This window comes from Mustelus asterias, chromosome 4, assembly GCF_964213995.1.
Source record: "Mustelus asterias chromosome 4, sMusAst1.hap1.1, whole genome shotgun sequence".
Classification (NCBI taxonomy): domain Eukaryota; kingdom Metazoa; phylum Chordata; class Chondrichthyes; order Carcharhiniformes; family Triakidae; genus Mustelus; species Mustelus asterias.
This window is the reverse complement of record NC_135804.1, coordinates 83,445,644-83,463,322: the sequence shown is the minus strand read 5'-3', so window position 1 is coordinate 83,463,322 and position 17,679 is coordinate 83,445,644. Positions and strand designations below refer to the sequence as shown.

At 42.4% G+C, this 17,679-nt stretch overlaps 1 protein-coding gene across 1 annotated transcript in view; it reads left to right on the top strand.

Annotated features, from left to right (window-relative positions):
- Window positions 1–17,679, top strand: part of LOC144492818 (connector enhancer of kinase suppressor of ras 2) — a 751,457-nt gene that overhangs the window by 598,732 nt on the left and 135,046 nt on the right. The window contains exons 17-18 of the mRNA XM_078211295.1: window positions 4,574–4,622; window positions 9,070–9,242. Coding sequence (XP_078067421.1) covers window positions 4,574–4,622; window positions 9,070–9,242 — 222 coding nt within the window. The remainder of the gene's footprint in view (window positions 1–4,573; window positions 4,623–9,069; window positions 9,243–17,679) is intronic.

Sequence of the window (17,679 nt, the reverse complement as noted above, 5' to 3'; positions counted from 1 at the left end):
GCATATTTGGATGGAGGTTATGTTACCACACCGCTATTGACAAACATAGTGATGAATCTTACCAATTTTCACAACTCAGTTCTTCTTGACAGTTTGACAGAAGCATATGGTATGCGGTCCAAAACCTCTCTGCAAGAAGAACAATGGAATAATCTTCAAACTGTCTGCCTTGTTAAAAGGAAAGACTGACATTCATAGTGCACCTTTTGCAACCTCAGGATATCCCAAAGCACTTTACAGCCAATAAAGTATTTTTGACGTGTCGTCACTGGTGTGAAATGTAGGAAATGTCCCTATTGGTAACGTGAGTTCAATTATCTTGCATGGGTGAACCTAGAGGGCTGTAATATTGCTAAAGATTGCTCTTTCCTACAGTGCTATCTGATTAAAGTAGGCCTTTCTGAATAATATTCATGAATTCCATTCAAACGCAATCAATACAGCATGTTGTTTTTAGATGGCCTTTATGTGACAAGACTGAAAGTGCATCAAGCTGTCTAGAGAGTATTTGATCAAAGGATTATTCAAGACCAGCTGTGTGATATACCTTATACACGGGCTATTTATTTTTTATTTATGATGTGCACTGCTCGTAGATGATTCGAAAAGGTCCTGATCTGTTGCCTTCTGATACTTACATAATGTGGAGAATGTACTGTTTCTGGAATAAATCTGCCTGAATTTTGTCTTTAAGAGTGCATTGTAAGGTTTGTTATTAAGCTCACTTGCAGTAATTCATTGCCAGTAGTTCTTTGGAAACTCTAACATACATTTTCTCAGAACAGATTTTGTAGTGCTGAGTGTATCACAATACTGTGTATCATAGTATTGTCGCTTGTCTTGTAATCCAGAGACTCAGGGTAATGCTCTGGTGACCGGGGTTCAAATTACACCACAGCAGTTAGTGAAATTTAAATTCAATAAAAAATCTGGAATTAAAAGTCTAATGGTGACTATAAAACCATTGTTGATTGTCATAAAAACCCATCTGGTTCACTAATGTCCTATAGGGAAGGAAATTTGCCATTCTTATCCAGTCTGGCCTACATATCACTCCAGACCCACAGCATTGAGGTTAACTCTTAACTGCCCTCCAAAATGGCCGAGCAAGCCATTCAGTTCAAGGGGCAATTAGGGCTGGGCAACAGCTGATCGCGCATATCGACACAGACATCAAGTAAAAAGCATTCCAACCATTATTTTGTAAGTTGAGTTTGTGTCTTTATATGCCCTGTTTGTGAACTGAAATCCCACTCACCTGATGAAGGAGCAGCGCTTCGAAAGCTAGTGGCTTTTGCTACCAAATAAACCTGTTGGACTTTAACCTGGTGTTGTGAGACTTCTTACAGCTGCTGGCCCAGCCAGCGAATCCCGCAGCCCATGAAAGAACAAAGAAAAAAAAATTATGTAGAATTATATAGAATTTACAGCACAGATGATTTGTTTCAATGGCATTGGTGCTGTATGGCAAACTCCCTCTCACCCTACTTCATCAAACCTTATGGGGTATACCCTCTATGGAACATAGAACAGTACAGCACAGAACAGGCCCTTCGGCCCACGATGTTGTGCCGAGCGTTATCTGAAACCAAGATCAAGCTATCCCACTCCCTATCATCCTGGTCTGCTCCATGTGCCTATCCAATAACCGCTTAAATGTTCCTAAAGTGTCTGACTCCACTTCTATTCCTTTCTTCTTTATGCACTTACCTAGTTTTCCTTTAAATTGTCTATGCTATTTGTCTGAACTACTCCTTGTGCTAATAAGTTCCACATTCTAACCACCCTCTGACTATATAGAAGTTTCTCCTGATTTTTTTAATTGAATTTATTAATGACTTTCTTATATTTATAGCCTCTAGTTTGGTTTCTCCCACAAGTGGAAATGTTTCTCTAATCTATATGCTATAGACTTACCATGGAGGTTTACAGCACAGATGGAGGCAATTTATCCTATTGTGTCCACACTGCAAAGCTAATCCCACTGCTCAAAGCCCTGCATCTTCCTGGACATCAAATATTTATTCCAGTGCATAAGCACAGTAGGTTGAAAATGAATATATAATCCTGGAGTTACTTTGTTTATTTTCTGTGTTTTCAGCTACTAGCAATAGGAATTATGGGAATGTAATTGGCTGCCGGCAATTGAGTGAAACAGGCTTTTAGCAAATTGGCAGCTCATTTTGCACAGAACCTAGTGGTAAAGGAAACTGAACACAATGTAAAATATCTGCCGATTCATCAGCACATTTCAGAAAAAGTCAAATTTCATCCCAAGTATGTTTATGGTTATGTGCAAAGTAGCAGTTTATTTTTTAACAATCCTTTGAAAAGACATAAGCCTGGATTTTCTCCAAGTTGGGTTGACTTGAGAGCCTTTTAAAAATGGAGGACAGGTCCCGATTCCAAGATTCCCGACCCCATTCCTGTACACTTGGCTGAGAAGTCAAACCTCTATTAGAATAACAAAACACCTGCACCCCAGAGGAAACATTGTTTGATTGACAGCTCAGGCTATCTTATCTCTGCGGCCAATTTCACAATCTTGGTTGACAACTTAAATGGATTTGAAGTCTTTGTGTTTTATGTTGTTTGAAACTTGAAAGGGCCTGGATGATTGACACTTTATTAGCTTGCCATGGGACCAAGCATTTAATAGAATCAATTTTTTCAAAGATTATTTTTACACATACCACATTACACTGATGAGTTCATTAGCTGTCGAAAGTATACAGTGTGTCAATAGGCATGGAAGTGCCAAAGTCTGGCATAGGGGACTTGACGGCCTGAGGGGCTTGGGGGGAAAAGCAGAGATTGGCATAGGGATCATTGAGGGAATGGGTGGAAGGGCAGAGGTTGGCATGGGGATGTGAGAGGATGTAAGAGGTATGTAGAAAGGCAGAGTCTGGCACAAGGAACATGAGGGACCTGAGAAAGTGGGTGAGAGGCATGAGATGGCATGAACGGGGCATGTTAGGAGGATGAAAGGGGGTGAGGGGTAATCGATGATGAGCCTTTGTGTTTTTTTTCACTGGGGCAAATTTCTATGGCACCAAGGCGAGCAATTTAAGCTATCCACCTTGCCAACCGACAGTCCCTGTGGCTGCCTCCAAACTTCAGCTGGCCCAACTCCAGGTCGCATCTGACCCTCAGCAATGAAGTTCCTGCTTTGGTGGGCACTTTCTCCCATGGTTGGTGTGTTGAGCTGTGAATTTTCCTGATTTCCCCTATCTGCCTCGAGGATGACAATCCGGCCCATTGTCTTTATCGAAACAATGAATAGAGGATAGTTCAAATGCCACCTCAATTAATATCACATGCAAGCATTCCACTCATATTCTTATAACATTCTCTGATACAGTTTGTGTTCCCTAACTTCAGTTGTCAAAACACAGAAATGTTTTCACACAACTTGAGGTAAAATGTTTGTCTTTAGTGCAGCCGATGAGTAGGTTTTGAACCAGGACCACGTATCAAGAATTCAAGCAGGTGTGTCATTTACAGATCCTCAATTTTCTGCCCATTTTAATGTAGTGAAGATCATGCCCCTCAATTCAGGCACACACCTGAGTTCCCCACAAACAGAATGGTTGGGTGATCTGATTGTGGTGTTTGAAAGATGAAAAGGGATTTGATAGGGTAGATCCAGAGAAGCTGTTTAATCTTGTGGGGGAAATCCAGATCAAGATGGCTCAACCTTAAAATTAGAGCCAAGCTATTCAGAAATAGATTCAGAAAGCACTTTAAATCTGGAATTTCTCCTCACCAAAAAGTGATGGATACTGGGGCCAGGTCAGTTGGAAATTTTGAGACTATGATTGGTAGATTTTTCTGAGTAAGGGTGTCAAGGAATGTTGATCAAAGGCAGGTGAAGTTGAGTTTGGGTTGAGCCATGATCTATTGAGTGATGGAGCAGACTCAAAGGGCTGAATGAGCTACTCTTGTTTCTATGCTCCAATTTCCCCTAGTGGCTCTTTATGTTTAGCTTGACAGACACATACAAGGAAGACAGATGTATCACATTCAAACTTAAAAGGTGAAAAATTCAGCCCAAGGGTAAATTGTCATATATGTGCCTGCAAATGGAATCTTGAAATGATTTTCGTAGTTCCTCTGTAATAATGTGAGCTTCTGTTACCTTTCTTAGTGACTTTAAAGGCTGTATTCTTACTGATTGCTGATTTTTGAGATTATATAGATGATGTTTGTGCCTGCTGCTGTTCTGCGCTGAATTCCCTGGTAGCCTTCCTCATGTAGGACTGATGATGGTTTCCCAGACATCATTATCAGCTTTGCACAGCACCCTCAGCATGCAGTCATATCTTGAACCCTTCTGGTTCTCACCAGTATTTATGGTGGTTTCAGCACTGAAAAACGCCAACATCAGCATCTACACCAGTAGGATTGACTGCAGAGTAATTCATGTGATGGATAAATTATAAGACATCAAATAAAATAGCTTTTTTTATAAACTTGACGATTGACACCCTTTCTCATTGTGCTTTCTGCTACGTACAAAGCATTAGTGCATTGGCTTTAAATGTTTAATTATCCTTTTTTTTGCTTTATACAGTCTTTTCATTACGCCTCTCTGAGGTCAAAAACCAAAAAGAGACCCAAAGGTAAGAAACATATGAGTTTGTCAGTTTAAATTAAATCATTGAAGGTAGCAGAACAAGTTGATAAGACTGTTTCCAAAAAACATGCAATGTCTTTGGCGTTATAAATAGAAGCATCAAGGAGTAAAGCAAGCAACAAGTTATGGTAAAACTTCATAAATCACTGATTAGCCCTCACCTGGAAGATTGGGCCAAATTCGGGGCAACACTTCAAGAAGGATGCTAAACCTTCGAGACGTTGCAGAGGAGATTTACAAGAATGATAACAGGATTCCTATGCGGAGTGACTAGAGAAGTTGAGATTATTCTCCGCAGGGAAGAGAGGGTTAAGGAATATTTAATAGAGGTGTTCTAAATATGAGAGAAACAGTTTCCACTGGTAGGAGGGTCATAGTGTCATTGAGATATACAGCATGGAAATTGGCCCTTCAGCCCAACTTGTCCATGCCGACCAGATTTCTTAAACTGAACTAGTCCCATTTGCCTGTGTTTGGCCCATATCCCTCTAAACCTTTCCTATCCATGTACCTGTCCAAATGTATTTTTAATGTTGTAATTGTACTCATCTATACCACCTCCTCTGGCAGCTCATTCCATATACACACCATACATTTCACCCTCTGTGTGAAAACGTTCCCCTTCAGGTTCCTTTTAAATCTTTCCCCTCTCACCTTAAACTTATGCCCTCTAGTTTTGGACTCCCTTACCCTGGGAAAAGGCAAAGAACAAAGAAAAGTACAGCACTGGAACAGGCCCTTCAGCCCTCCAAACCTGTGCTGATCATGATGCCCTAATTAAACTAAAAAAAACCTCTGTCTTTACTCGGTCTATATACCTCTATTCCCTCCCTCTCCATGAACCCATCCAGATGCCTCTTAATTGTTTCTAATGTGCTTGCTTCCACCAACTCCTCTAGCAGCATATTCCAAACACACCTTGGCTATTCACCTTATCTATGCATCTCATGATTTTATAAATCTTTATAAGATCCTCATCCTCCTATGCTCCAGGGAAAAAAGTCCTACCCTATCCAGTCTCTCCTTATAATTCAAACCTTCCAGTCCCGGTAACATCTTTGTAAATCTTCTTTCACCCTTTCCAGTTTAATAACATCCTTCCTATAGCAGGGTGACCAGAATTGTACGCAGTACTCCAAATGTGGCCTTACCAATGTCTTGTACAGTTGTAACATAATGTCCCAGCTCCTGTCCTCAGTGCTCTGAGCAATGAAGGCATGTGTGTTAAATGCCTTCTTCATGACCCTGTCGACCTGTGAGGTCATTTTCAAGGAACTGCATCCCCTGGTCTCTCTATTCGACAACACTTTTCAGGGCCCTAACATTAACTGTAAGATAACCTTCTTCAACGTCCACTACACCATCAATTTTGGTGTCATCTGCAAACGTATTAACCATGCCTCTTATATTCTCAACCAAATGGTTTACATGAATGACAAATATGACAAACAACAGTGGACACAGTAATGAGCACTGCAGCACACTGCTAGTCACAGGCCTCGAGTCTGAAAAACAATCCTCTACCACCACTCTCTGTCTCCTACCAACAAGCCAATTTTGTATCCAATTGGCTAGTTCTCCCTGGATCCAATGTGATCTAACCTTACTGACCAGTCTCCTATGCGTTATCTTGTCAAAGGCCTTATTAAAGTCCATGTAGACAACGTCAACTGCACTGGCATCATCTATTTTCTTGGTCACCCCTTCAAAAACCTCTCTCAGATCTGTAAGACATGATTTCCCATGCACAAAACTGTGCTGACTAACCCTAATCATTCCTTGCCTATCCAAATACATGAAGATCCTGTCCCACAGAATTCCCTCCAACAACTTACCCACCGGGCTGTAGTTCCCTGGCTTTTCTCTGCCACCTTTTTTAAGTAATGGCACAACATTTGCCTCCCTCCAGTCTTCCGGCACCTCACCCGTGGCTGTCGATGATACAAATATCTCCACTAGGGGCCCCGCAATTTCTTCCCTAGCTTCCCGCAATGCCCTGAAATACAGTAGATCAGGTCCTGGGTATTTATCTATCTTTATGTGTTTTAAGACCTCCAGCACCTTCTCTTCTGTCATGTGGACACTTTTCAAGACATCACTATTTACTTCCCCAACTTCCCTAGCTTCCATGTCTTTTCCCACAATAAATACTGATAAGAAATATTCGTTTAGGATCTCATCCATCTCCTGTGGTTCCACACGGAGATGACCTTGTTGATCTTTAAGGGGCCCTATTCCCTGCAATCATAGGATACAAATTTAAGATAATTGGCTAAAGAACCATGAGAAGATGAATAGAATGTGTTATATGGAGCGACCTGTTGTGCTGTACAATGTTAATGTTAGTAGATTCAATATTAATTTTCCAAAGGGATTGGATAAATAATTGAAAGGTAAACATATGCAGGACTATGGGGAAAGTATTAGGGAAGTGGGAATGGATAGTTGGCTCTTTCATAGAACTCACATAAGCACAATGGGCTGATTGGCTTCCTCTGCTGTACGTTGATAGCATTACATTCTTTCAGCTGTTATTGAACTAGCTGTCATCTTCAGCAATACTTCAAATCATAATTTTTATGCAACTTAAATTTGGTAATCGTTTCACATATTGTTCTTTCTGCAAGGTGTGTTTAGGATGCAATCTTGGAGATTGCTACTAATTAAATTGTTATCACTTTTGATCTGCCGTGCCTGTAGCCAGACATAAGTTGAATGATAGGAGTGTGATGAGAGTGCAAATCAGCACATCTTTAAAACATACAGACAAGCCCACTGCCTAAGCCAGCTGTTCCCGACTGCACGTCTGAACTCCCTTTCCTCTGGCCGAGCCACTGTCCATTTTGTATACATTTCCCAATCAGCAGCCACAGCTGCCAAAGCTAACCAGTCCACAGTCCCACTGCACAATATACAGTACTAGCAAATCATAACTGGTTTTCATTCATTCAAAAATAATTCAGTGTAGCCTCAAGGGCAGTGGAAATCCTTAAAACAAAGGATCAATCGAAAGATCTGAGTCTCAAAAAGCTCCAACTGACAACCTTTGGGGGCAGAGAGTCCTTTGTGAAAGATTACGTCCTGATTTTGCTCATGAATGGCTTGTCTCTGATTTTATGGCAATAAAATAGCTCTCGATTCCCATAGGATGAAATAGCTTCTCAGTATCTACTCTTAGTTATTTTAAATATCTCACTAAGTTCATCCCTTAGTTTCCTATATTCAGGGAATACAAACAAAGTTTATGCAATTTGTCCTCATAATATAACCCTCTAAATCCTCAGTGTAATTCTGGTGAATCGATGTTACTCTCTTCCCAAGGCAAACTTATCTTTCGTGAGATGCAGTTCCTACAGTAATCCAGGTGGAGTTTGACCAGACTATATATAACTCAAGCATAACTTCCTCCCCTCACGATAAAGGCTAACAAGCCATTAGCTTCTTTAATGACTTTTTATCCCCGTCTACTGGCTTTAATGATTTGTGACATCATTACTATTGGCATCCTTAAAATAATTAATTACCTGTGTGGAGGGAACCAACACTTCCATATTTAATAGTCATCTGTGCATTGGTCAAAATTAATTATAATCTTCCAAATGTAGAAGCCTATGTAAAAACATTTATGAAATTTCATTGGGATATGTGAAAGTCACAAATATGGGCATTAAATGTCAAATCTGTTTGACAACAATCATGTTTGAAACCGAAAGTCGTTTCAATTTATGCTTGTATTTTAATTTGTTTCAATTCTGAATGCTGTCCTTTAATTTTTGTGGATCTTGGTAGGTCACACATTCCCTTTTATCAGTGAGGAGAATTTATCAGTTGTTGGCTTGAATGCTTTTACCATTTACTCCCACCTTTTCTGAAAGAATATAGGAAATCAATAATAGCTTTAATTTATTATCACAGAGCAGACAAGCAATCCTAATAAACTAAAGTAACATTAGCCTTGAAAGGTCTGTTGCCCATATTAGTGATGAGTGCGTAACATGCTTGGATGTTCCTTTGTCTGTCATTTTATTGCCATCCATAGTGTCTGTCCTGTAGAATCCATTCTATTAATCACACTTTCTCCCTACATTTACCAGCTTCCCTTCCCTTCCTAGCTTATCTGTTCAGGTGCTAAGTGAACTTTGGGATTAATTTGAGCCAGGATTGATGCACAATCAGTCAAACGTGGATACAATTGAGCCTGGTTGGGTTGACAGCAGCTGTCAGCTCAGAAGCCTGCACGGGGAGCAGGTGCGATTTGTCAAGACCACTGGAATTTAAAGCTGCGATCAGAGAGAAGTTCGGCTGTACTCCATCAAGCCACCACTATGTCCCTCAGTGATGTTGCTGCTAAATTGATGTGCATGTTAACATGATATCCTGGTGTTGCATACTCTCTTTCTACACGCAGTTTAGTTTATTGTTCTCTGCATCAGGTTCTCTAACCGGTGGCAGCAGGAGGCGGATTTCCTGTAAGGACTTGGGCCATGGAGACTGTGAGGGCTGGCTGTGGAAGAAGAAAGACGCCAAAGGATACTTCACTCAGAAATGGAAAAAATATTGGTTCATTCTGAAGGAAGCTTCACTCTACTGGTACACAAACCAAAATGTAAGGGACATACTCCTTCCTTTGCTCTTCTGTTATCCAAGAGAGGGGAAAAAGATAAAAGTCTCTGTGCAAAGAAGTTGAATAAAACAAAGTTATTCTGTGACATGCAAAGGTGGCTACATTCTCCCAGCTTTCTGTTGCTCTTAAAAAGAATGATAGAATGGCAGTAAAGTATGGAGTAAATACTTTGGACACTTTGCAGCTTTTTGAACGTGGATCCTGACAAATTACCATTATTTCCTTATTCTCTCAAAAATTTATGAATTCTGAGTACAATAACTTGTGCCAATTTTGCCTTCTCCATTTTAATTGGTGAGCAGCAGAGACATTGATCTCTTTGTTTTCACATGTCTGATTAATGTTTTAGAACCATGGTCAGAAATCTGACCCAATGCTCCGCACCAACTCCAAACACTGCCAGGGTGGCTTTGACTTTGAGGAAAATATTTCCCTATTCTGCATCCACCTCCCGCCATGTTACCCTTCCACACACAATCCCATCACTCCGATCCCCAGAACAGCCCCAAAAGGAATCCCCTTACCCTTCTCCCTTGAGATTGTGGGTTACTGTTGAACACCAATTATTTATTTACTGGAAACAAATCCACAAATCAAAGCTATAATCATAGAATCCCTACATTGCAGAAGGAAGCCACTCGGCCCATCGAGTCTACACCAACCACAATCCCACCCAGGCCCGATCCCTATAACCCCATGTATTTACCCTAGTTAGTCCCCCTGACACCTAGGGGCAATTTAGCATAGCCAATCCACCTAAATCAAATAAAGGGACAGGTCATCAACATGACCAGTAGATTTACAATGACTGAGAATAGTAAGCAATAGGTTAGAATGTGCACAGCAGCGTTAGTGTGCCATCAAGTTTAAATAGCATATTCTGGAAATACTCCCACAGTCAGGAAGTATCTGTGGAAAGATTGGCTGATTGTGGTGGGGGAGTGGGTTATAGAGGTTGATCAGGTTCCAATCCCAGTGTTGGGAGTGAGGGGAGGATCAGAGGCCTAGATGGAGGGTGGTTATTGGAGGGGAAATCGGAGGCCTGGTGGGGAGTGAGATGGAGGTGAGGTATGGAGGTATCGGAGCTCTGGGGTGGGGGGGTCACAGAAATCAGAGGCTGCATAGAAATGGTTTGGGATGTGCCGAATTGCAGCTTTTGCTCAGGCAAGCATACTGAATCCAGAATCTGGTCATATGTGTAAAAGCCTGAATCTGATCCCCAGGTTCCCGGGGCTCACGGCCTCATTATCATATTTAAATTATCAGTCTGCTTCCTTGGAATGGGTCGGCTGACCAGCACCTTCCAGCCTAAGTTATAGCCAGAAATTAATGGGAAAGATGAATTAACTGACTCTTTCCCCATGCCACCCTGCAACAGTCAAAAAGTCGATCAGCACCTAGCCGACTTTAATTCTGGTTGCCCTGCAGTGATAATTTGCATGGGGTTGCCTTAATTACTTAAGAGTGGAACTTCTGCCCCTCATGGACGCAAAGACATGTTTTCGAGAACTGCGGCAAACTGATTGGTCAGCTGCTCAGCAGTCCACACAAAAGCTGAACAATAGTGACCATTGCTGGGACTACACGCAGGCCCCAGAAAGAAAAGACACGTCCAAAATTCTCCCATTTCACCCGCCACAGGAATCGTCGTGGGCGAGACAGAAAATTTGATGGACTATTAAGGGTCCGTTGAGTCGGGCGGGAATAGGGGTGCGCATGGATGGAGAATCCATGGCTTCTCATGGATACTGAACTTGAAGGTAAATCTGGTTATTTTGGTCAGGCAGGGATTGGAGACCCCATCATGGCGGTGGGGAACAGGTGAAGTGTTGGGTTTTTTAAGTTTTAAGTTTTGAGTTTATTTATTGGTGTCACAAGTAAGCCAACATTAACACTGCAATGAAGTTCCTGTGAAAAATCCCCTCGTCGCCATACTCCGGCGCCTGTTTGGGTACACTGAGGGTGAATTCAGCACCTAACCAGCGTATCTTTTGGACTTGTGGGAGGAAACCGGAGCACCTGAAGGTAACCCATGCAGACACGGGAAGAACGTGCAGACTCTGCACAGACAGTGACCCAAGCTGGGAATCAAACCTGGATCCCTGGCGCTGTGAGGCAGCAGTGCTAACCTCTGTGCCACCTTTTTTAAGAGGCGAAGGGAAGGCACTAAGTGGGGGTGGGGGTGTTCAGGGATGCTGCTGCCTCCGATGGGGACAGGAGACACACTCTCACCCCACCCCCACATCAAAAAGTAGGTAACCCACCTCCTTCCTTCCCAAAGCTGTCAATGCTGCTGGGCTGCTTGCCATTCGCCATTTCTTTTTCTTCCTGAGCCGGATGAGAAATTGCAGCAAATGAAATAATTGGCAGTTAATTGGCCATTTAAGGGTCTCAATAGCCCTAAGGCCAGGCTGGTTACCTGATGCCTGACCCACCCCCTAACATGGGGACAGGTTGGGGGTGGTGGAAAGGTAACAGCCTGCTCACCCCTTTTGTTTACATGCCCCTTGCCTTCAAATATGCTGGCAGGGAAGGGGCCATAAAATTCACCCCATTAACTCTGTTTCTCTCCCTACAGAAGCTGCCAGACCTGTCTTTATTTCAGTTTGACATCTGTCATATTTTGCTTTTATGTTACTTACTTATGTTTAATTAAGCAAAGTGTGCCATTTATGTCTCATTGTTAATATCCACCACCACTGATATAAACAGTTTTGATGCTGATTTGGTAATTGTGTGATGACAGAAACAAATGCAATCCTTTTTATTTTTAATCAACATTTGGGCTCACCTGTAACAATTGCTGGTATCACCAAGCTGCTTCATATAGGACAGGATGATATTGAGCATCAGTGGAAGAGTTAAGACGGGAAGCTCCTAAAAAGTTGGAGGGTGGTGCAGTGGGTGAAGCTTTCAGGAAGTGAGTGTGAAAAAGCTGAGGCCATTGAAGGCACTGCCAGCGAATGGAGCAGAGGGCCAGAGAATCAAAGTGGTTAGGAAACAACATAGGGCTGTAGAAGATTGGAGGAGTTGGGTGAGTTCTTGGAAGAATTTGTAAAACCTTTATTCTTTCATGGGATGTGGGCGTCGCTGGCAAGGCCAGTATTTATCACCCAGCCCTAATTGCCCTTGAACCGAGTGGTTTGCTAGATCATTTCAGAGGGCAGTTAAGAAGCAGCCACATTGCTGTGGATCTGAAGTCACATCTAGGCCAGATCAGGTAAGGATTTCCTTCCTTAAAGAACATTAGTGAACCAGATGGATTCTTACAAAGATCAAGGATCGTTTCATGGTCACCATTATTGAGACTAGTTTTCTAATTTCAGATTTTTAGTAATTGAGTTTAAATTCCACCAGTTGCCATGGTGGGATTTGAACCCCACATAAAGAACCCATATATAAGAACAAAGATTTTGAATTCAATTTACAGCCCTCACCAATTAAAACGAGCAGTTGTTTATGTTGACTAAAATGTGATAACCATTAACCTGTTATATTAACATCAATTTGAAACTTGCCAATTAAAGCTCTTGCAGTGCTCTAGTTAGTTCAACAGAAACAGCTGTGTTTACTCGCAGGTTCACACCTCGTTACAGTGTAATGCATGCAAGAAGAAACATAAGTAAATAACACCTTTTGTGTAAAGTCTTTCCAAGCACCTCAATTTTCACCTTTTTCGTCGATGGTAGACAGACTTATGGATCTCCTACTGTTTATAGTTCCTTCGGGAGAAAATGGTTTGTTGAGATTTATATTGAACATTGCACATTTCTCTGGTGTGATGTGGATAACAAAACAGCAATGTTGTAGTAATCCACCCATTGTTGAGCAGTCTGTCTGGAGAAATTGGTGAGGTGCGAAGATTAATTTGTTGTAAGGTTATTTGGGGTCTCGCTAAGAGGTCTGGATGCTTATGTAGTTGAACATGAATTGTGTATTGTTAAATTGTGTATTGTTAACACACAACCATATACATGTCTCCAAGGTCTCTCAGACTCCTCGCAACATGCAGTCGAATGCTGTGTGACTGTCTATCATACTGTTGGCGATACTGTTCCCCAGCCCCAAGTTAATCCTTGCTATGCCGAATACCCTTACATTACAACATTCACTGACCTTGACCATTCATGTGAGGTCATTGAGCTTCTTTCATCACTATATCCAGGTCTTCAGGGCTAACTTTCTGGCACTGACCCCCAAGGCTATTTGGTCCCACTGCTTTTGCAAAGATTGGCTCGGAGGGCCTCATGGTAAATGACATCCCTCCTGCTTTCCCCATCTTGCTCCACGGCCTCCAGTGTTGTGTTAGAAAATTTTCGACCCTCTGCCATATTGTACCATTTTTGTGTCTTCTCCAGGTCAAAATCACTTTTAAAATTACTTCTAGCATCTTCTCCAGGCAAAGTGCATCTCTCCTTTAAGTTGTATGGGCTAATTTGAACTCGCGCAAACCTCTCATGCATGCTCTGTTCAGATGTACACTTAACAATGGTCGCACGCTGCCAACATTTAAATTAGCAGGCAGCACAAAGTTTGCATTCTACCTGCATCAGAAGCAAAGGACATTGGTTAATCACACAACACAATGCCCATCTCCATTTTTTGAAGGTGATTAAAGTTTGCAACATTAAAATTTGAAATTTAAGGGGCACTTTTTGAACGGGGATTTCACTGTTATTCACAGGAAACTTTACTCATAGAATCAGACAGTGTGGGAGACCTGACTCCACTCTGCACACCTTGTGAATAATAAATGAGAATAGAAGTTGACCACACTGCCCCAAACATGCTCAGCCGTTTAATATGATCATGGTTGATTTTCTGCTTTAACTCCACTTTCCTGCCAGCTCTTCAAATCCCTTGATTCCCTGAGAGGCCAAAAATCAATCTATTTCCTGCAATTCCCTGCTGCAAGATTGGGATCACTGACTCCTGGTTTCATGGTCTTACATAGGAATGTATTTTTTTAGCTCTTGCTGAGATAATGTGTGGTTAGATGTGAAGTAACTAAATGCTTGATTTAAAAATAACTGTTTCTAATTGGTAAATTAAATCCATCTTATAGAATAATAGAATCCTTACAGAGTAGGAGACCATTCAGCCCATGAAGACTGCACCAACTCTCCGACAGATCATCTTACCTAGGCCCACTCCTTGCCTTATCCCCGCAACCTCACACATTTATCCCACTAATCCCCCTAACCTACACATCTTGGGATACTCAGGGGCAATTTAGCATAGCCAATCCACCTAACCTGCACATCTTTGGATTGTGGGATGAAACCAGAGGACCCGGAGGAAACCCACGCAGACACAGAGAGAACGTGCAAACTCCACACAGTCACTCAAGGTCAGAATTGAACCTGGGTCCCTGGCGCTGGGAGGCAGCAGTACTACTGTGTCACCTGTGCTACCTCTTCCTTTATCTGCTGTCATTCAGATATTACATCTAAGGCAATCTACCAACTTCCAGTGATGGCTGTGATAATTTCTGTCTTCTTGCAAGCCGCCACCTTTTATTTTCTTTATTCTTTCATGTGATGTGAGCATCACGGAAAGGATAGTCTTTGTTACCCATCTCTGTTTGCTCTTGAACTGAGTGGCTTGCATGGCCATTTCAGATGGCACTTAAGAGTAATTCACATTACTGTGGATCTGGAGTCACATGTATGCAAGACCAGGTTAGAGTGGCAGATTTCCTTCTCTAAAGGGCATGAGTTATCCAGATGGGTTTTTATGACAATTGATGATAGTTTCATGTTCACCATTACCGAGACCAGTTTTGAATTCCAGATTTACAAACTGAATTTAAATTCCACTAGCTGCCATGATGGGGTTTGAACTCATGGGTGGAATTTTTTTTATTAATTCAAGGGATGTAGGCTTCACTGGCTATGCCAGTAATCATTTGCCCATTCCTAACTGCTCTTGAGAAGTAGTGGTGAGCTGCCTTCTTGAACCATAGGTACATCCACAGTGCTGTCAGTGAGGAAGTTCCAGGATTTTGATTCAGTGACAATGAAGGAATGGCGATATATTTCCAAGTCAAGATGGTTAGAGTCTTGGAGTGGAACTTGCAGGTGATGATGTTCCAACGTATCTGCTATTCTTGTCAATCTTATGGTAATAGCCATGAGTTTTGAAGTTGCTATTGAAGGAGCCTTGGTGAGTTCCTGCAGTGCATCTTGTAGGTGCTACACACTGCTGCTACTGTGCATTGGTGATGGAAGGAGTGAATGTTTGTGAATGAAGTGCCAATCAAGGTTTGGCCGGGATGGTGTCTAGTTTCTTGAGTGTTGCTGGAGCTGCACTCATCCAGGCAAGGGGAGAATTTTCCATCACACTCCTGACTTGTGTCTTATAGATAGTGGACTGGTCTTGGGGAGCCAGGAAATGAATCACTCGCTGCAGGATTCCTAGCCTCTGACCTGCCCTTACAGCCACACTATTTTTATAGCTAGTGTAGTTCCATTTCAGGTCGACGGTAACCCCTCAGGATGTTGATAATGATTTGATTTGATTTATTATTGTCACATGTATTAGCATGCAGTGAAAAGTATTGTTTCTTGCACGCTATACGGACAGAGCATACCTTTCATAGAGAAGGAAACGAGAGTGCAGAATGTAGTTTTACAGTCATAGCTAGGGGGTAGAGAAAGATCAACTTAATGCAAGGTAGGCCCAGTCAAAAGTCTGATGGCAGCAGGAAAGAAGCTGTTTTTGAGTCGGTTGGTACGTGACCTCAGACTTTTGTATCTTTTTCCCGACGGAAGAAGGTGGAAGGGATTATGTCCGGGGTGCGTGGGGTCCTTAATTATGCTGGCTGCTTTGCCAAGACAGTGGGGAGTGTAGACAGAGTCAATGAATGGGAGGCTGGTTTGCGTGATGGATTGGGCTACATTCATGACCTTTTGTGGTTTCTTGCGGTCTTGGGCAGAGCAGGAGCCATACCGAGCTGTGATACAACCAGAAAGAATGCTTTCCATGGTGCATCTGTAAAAGTTGGTGAGAGTCGTAGCTGACATGCCAAATTTCCTTAGTCTTCTGAGAAAGTAGAGGTGTTGGTGGGCTTTCTAAACTATAGTGTTGGCATGGGGGGACCAGGACAGGTTGTTGGTGATCTGGACACCTAAAAACTTGAAGCTCTCGACCCTTTCTACTCCATCCCCGTTGATGTAGACAGGGCAAGTCTCCTCTACGCTTCCTGAAGACGAAGACTTTGTTTGTTGACATTGAGGGAGAGATTATTGTCGCTGCACCAGTTCACCAGATTCTCTGGGGGATTCAGAAGAATGGGGGATTCAGCTATGGTAATACTATGGGGCAATGGTTAAATTCTCTCTTGTTGGAGATGGTCATTGCTTGGCACTTGTTTGATGTGAATGTTACTTGCTAGTTTTCAGCCCAGGCCTGGATATTGTCCAGGTCTTGCTACATTTGGATATGAACTGCTTCAGTATCTGAGGAGTTGTGAGTGGTGCTGAACATTGTGCAGTCAGTGAACATCACCACATTTATGAATGGAGGACAGTCATGGATGAAGCAGCTGAAGATACTTGGGTGTGGAAACTGGCCTGAGGAACTCCTGCAGTGATGTCCTGGAACTGAGATGACTGACCTCTAACAACCAAAACCATATCCCTTTGTACTAGGTGTGACTCCAACCAGTGGAGACCATCTCCCCTGATTCCCATTGCCTCCAGTTTTGCGAAGGTTCCCTGATGCCACTTTTGGTTAAATAGCCTTGATGTTAAGGGCAGTCACTCTCACCTCACCTCTGGAATCCAGCTCTTTTGTTCATGTTTGCACTGAAGCTATAATGAGGTCAGGAGCTGAGTGGCCCTGATTGAACCCAAACTGAGCGTCAGTGAGCAGGTTGTTGCAAAGCAAGTGCCTCTTGATAGCACTGTTGATGACCCCATAATCAAGAGTAGACTGATGTGGCAGTAATTAGCCAGGTTGGATTTGTCCTGATTTCTGTGTACAGGACATACCTGGGCAATTTTACACATTGCTGGGTAGATGCCAGAGTTGTAGCTGTAAGGTAACAGCTTGGGTTAGGGTTGCAGCAAGTTCTGGAGCACAAATCTTCAGTACTATTGCCAGGATATTGTCAGGCCCCATAGCCTTTGCAGTATCAAGTGCCTTCAGCCATTTCTTGGTATTGCATAGAGTGAATTGAATTGGCTAAAGGCTGGCATCTGTATTGCTGGGCTCCTCCGGAGGTGGCCGAAATAGATCATCCATTTGTCAATTCTGGCTGAAGATTGTAGTAAATGCTACAGTGTTATCTTTTGCACTGATGCGTTGGGCTCACCTGTCAGTGAGGATGGGGATATTTGCGGAGCCTCCTCCTCCAGTGAGTTTTTTAATTGTCCACCACCATTCATGGATGTGGAAGAATTGCAGAGCTTAGATC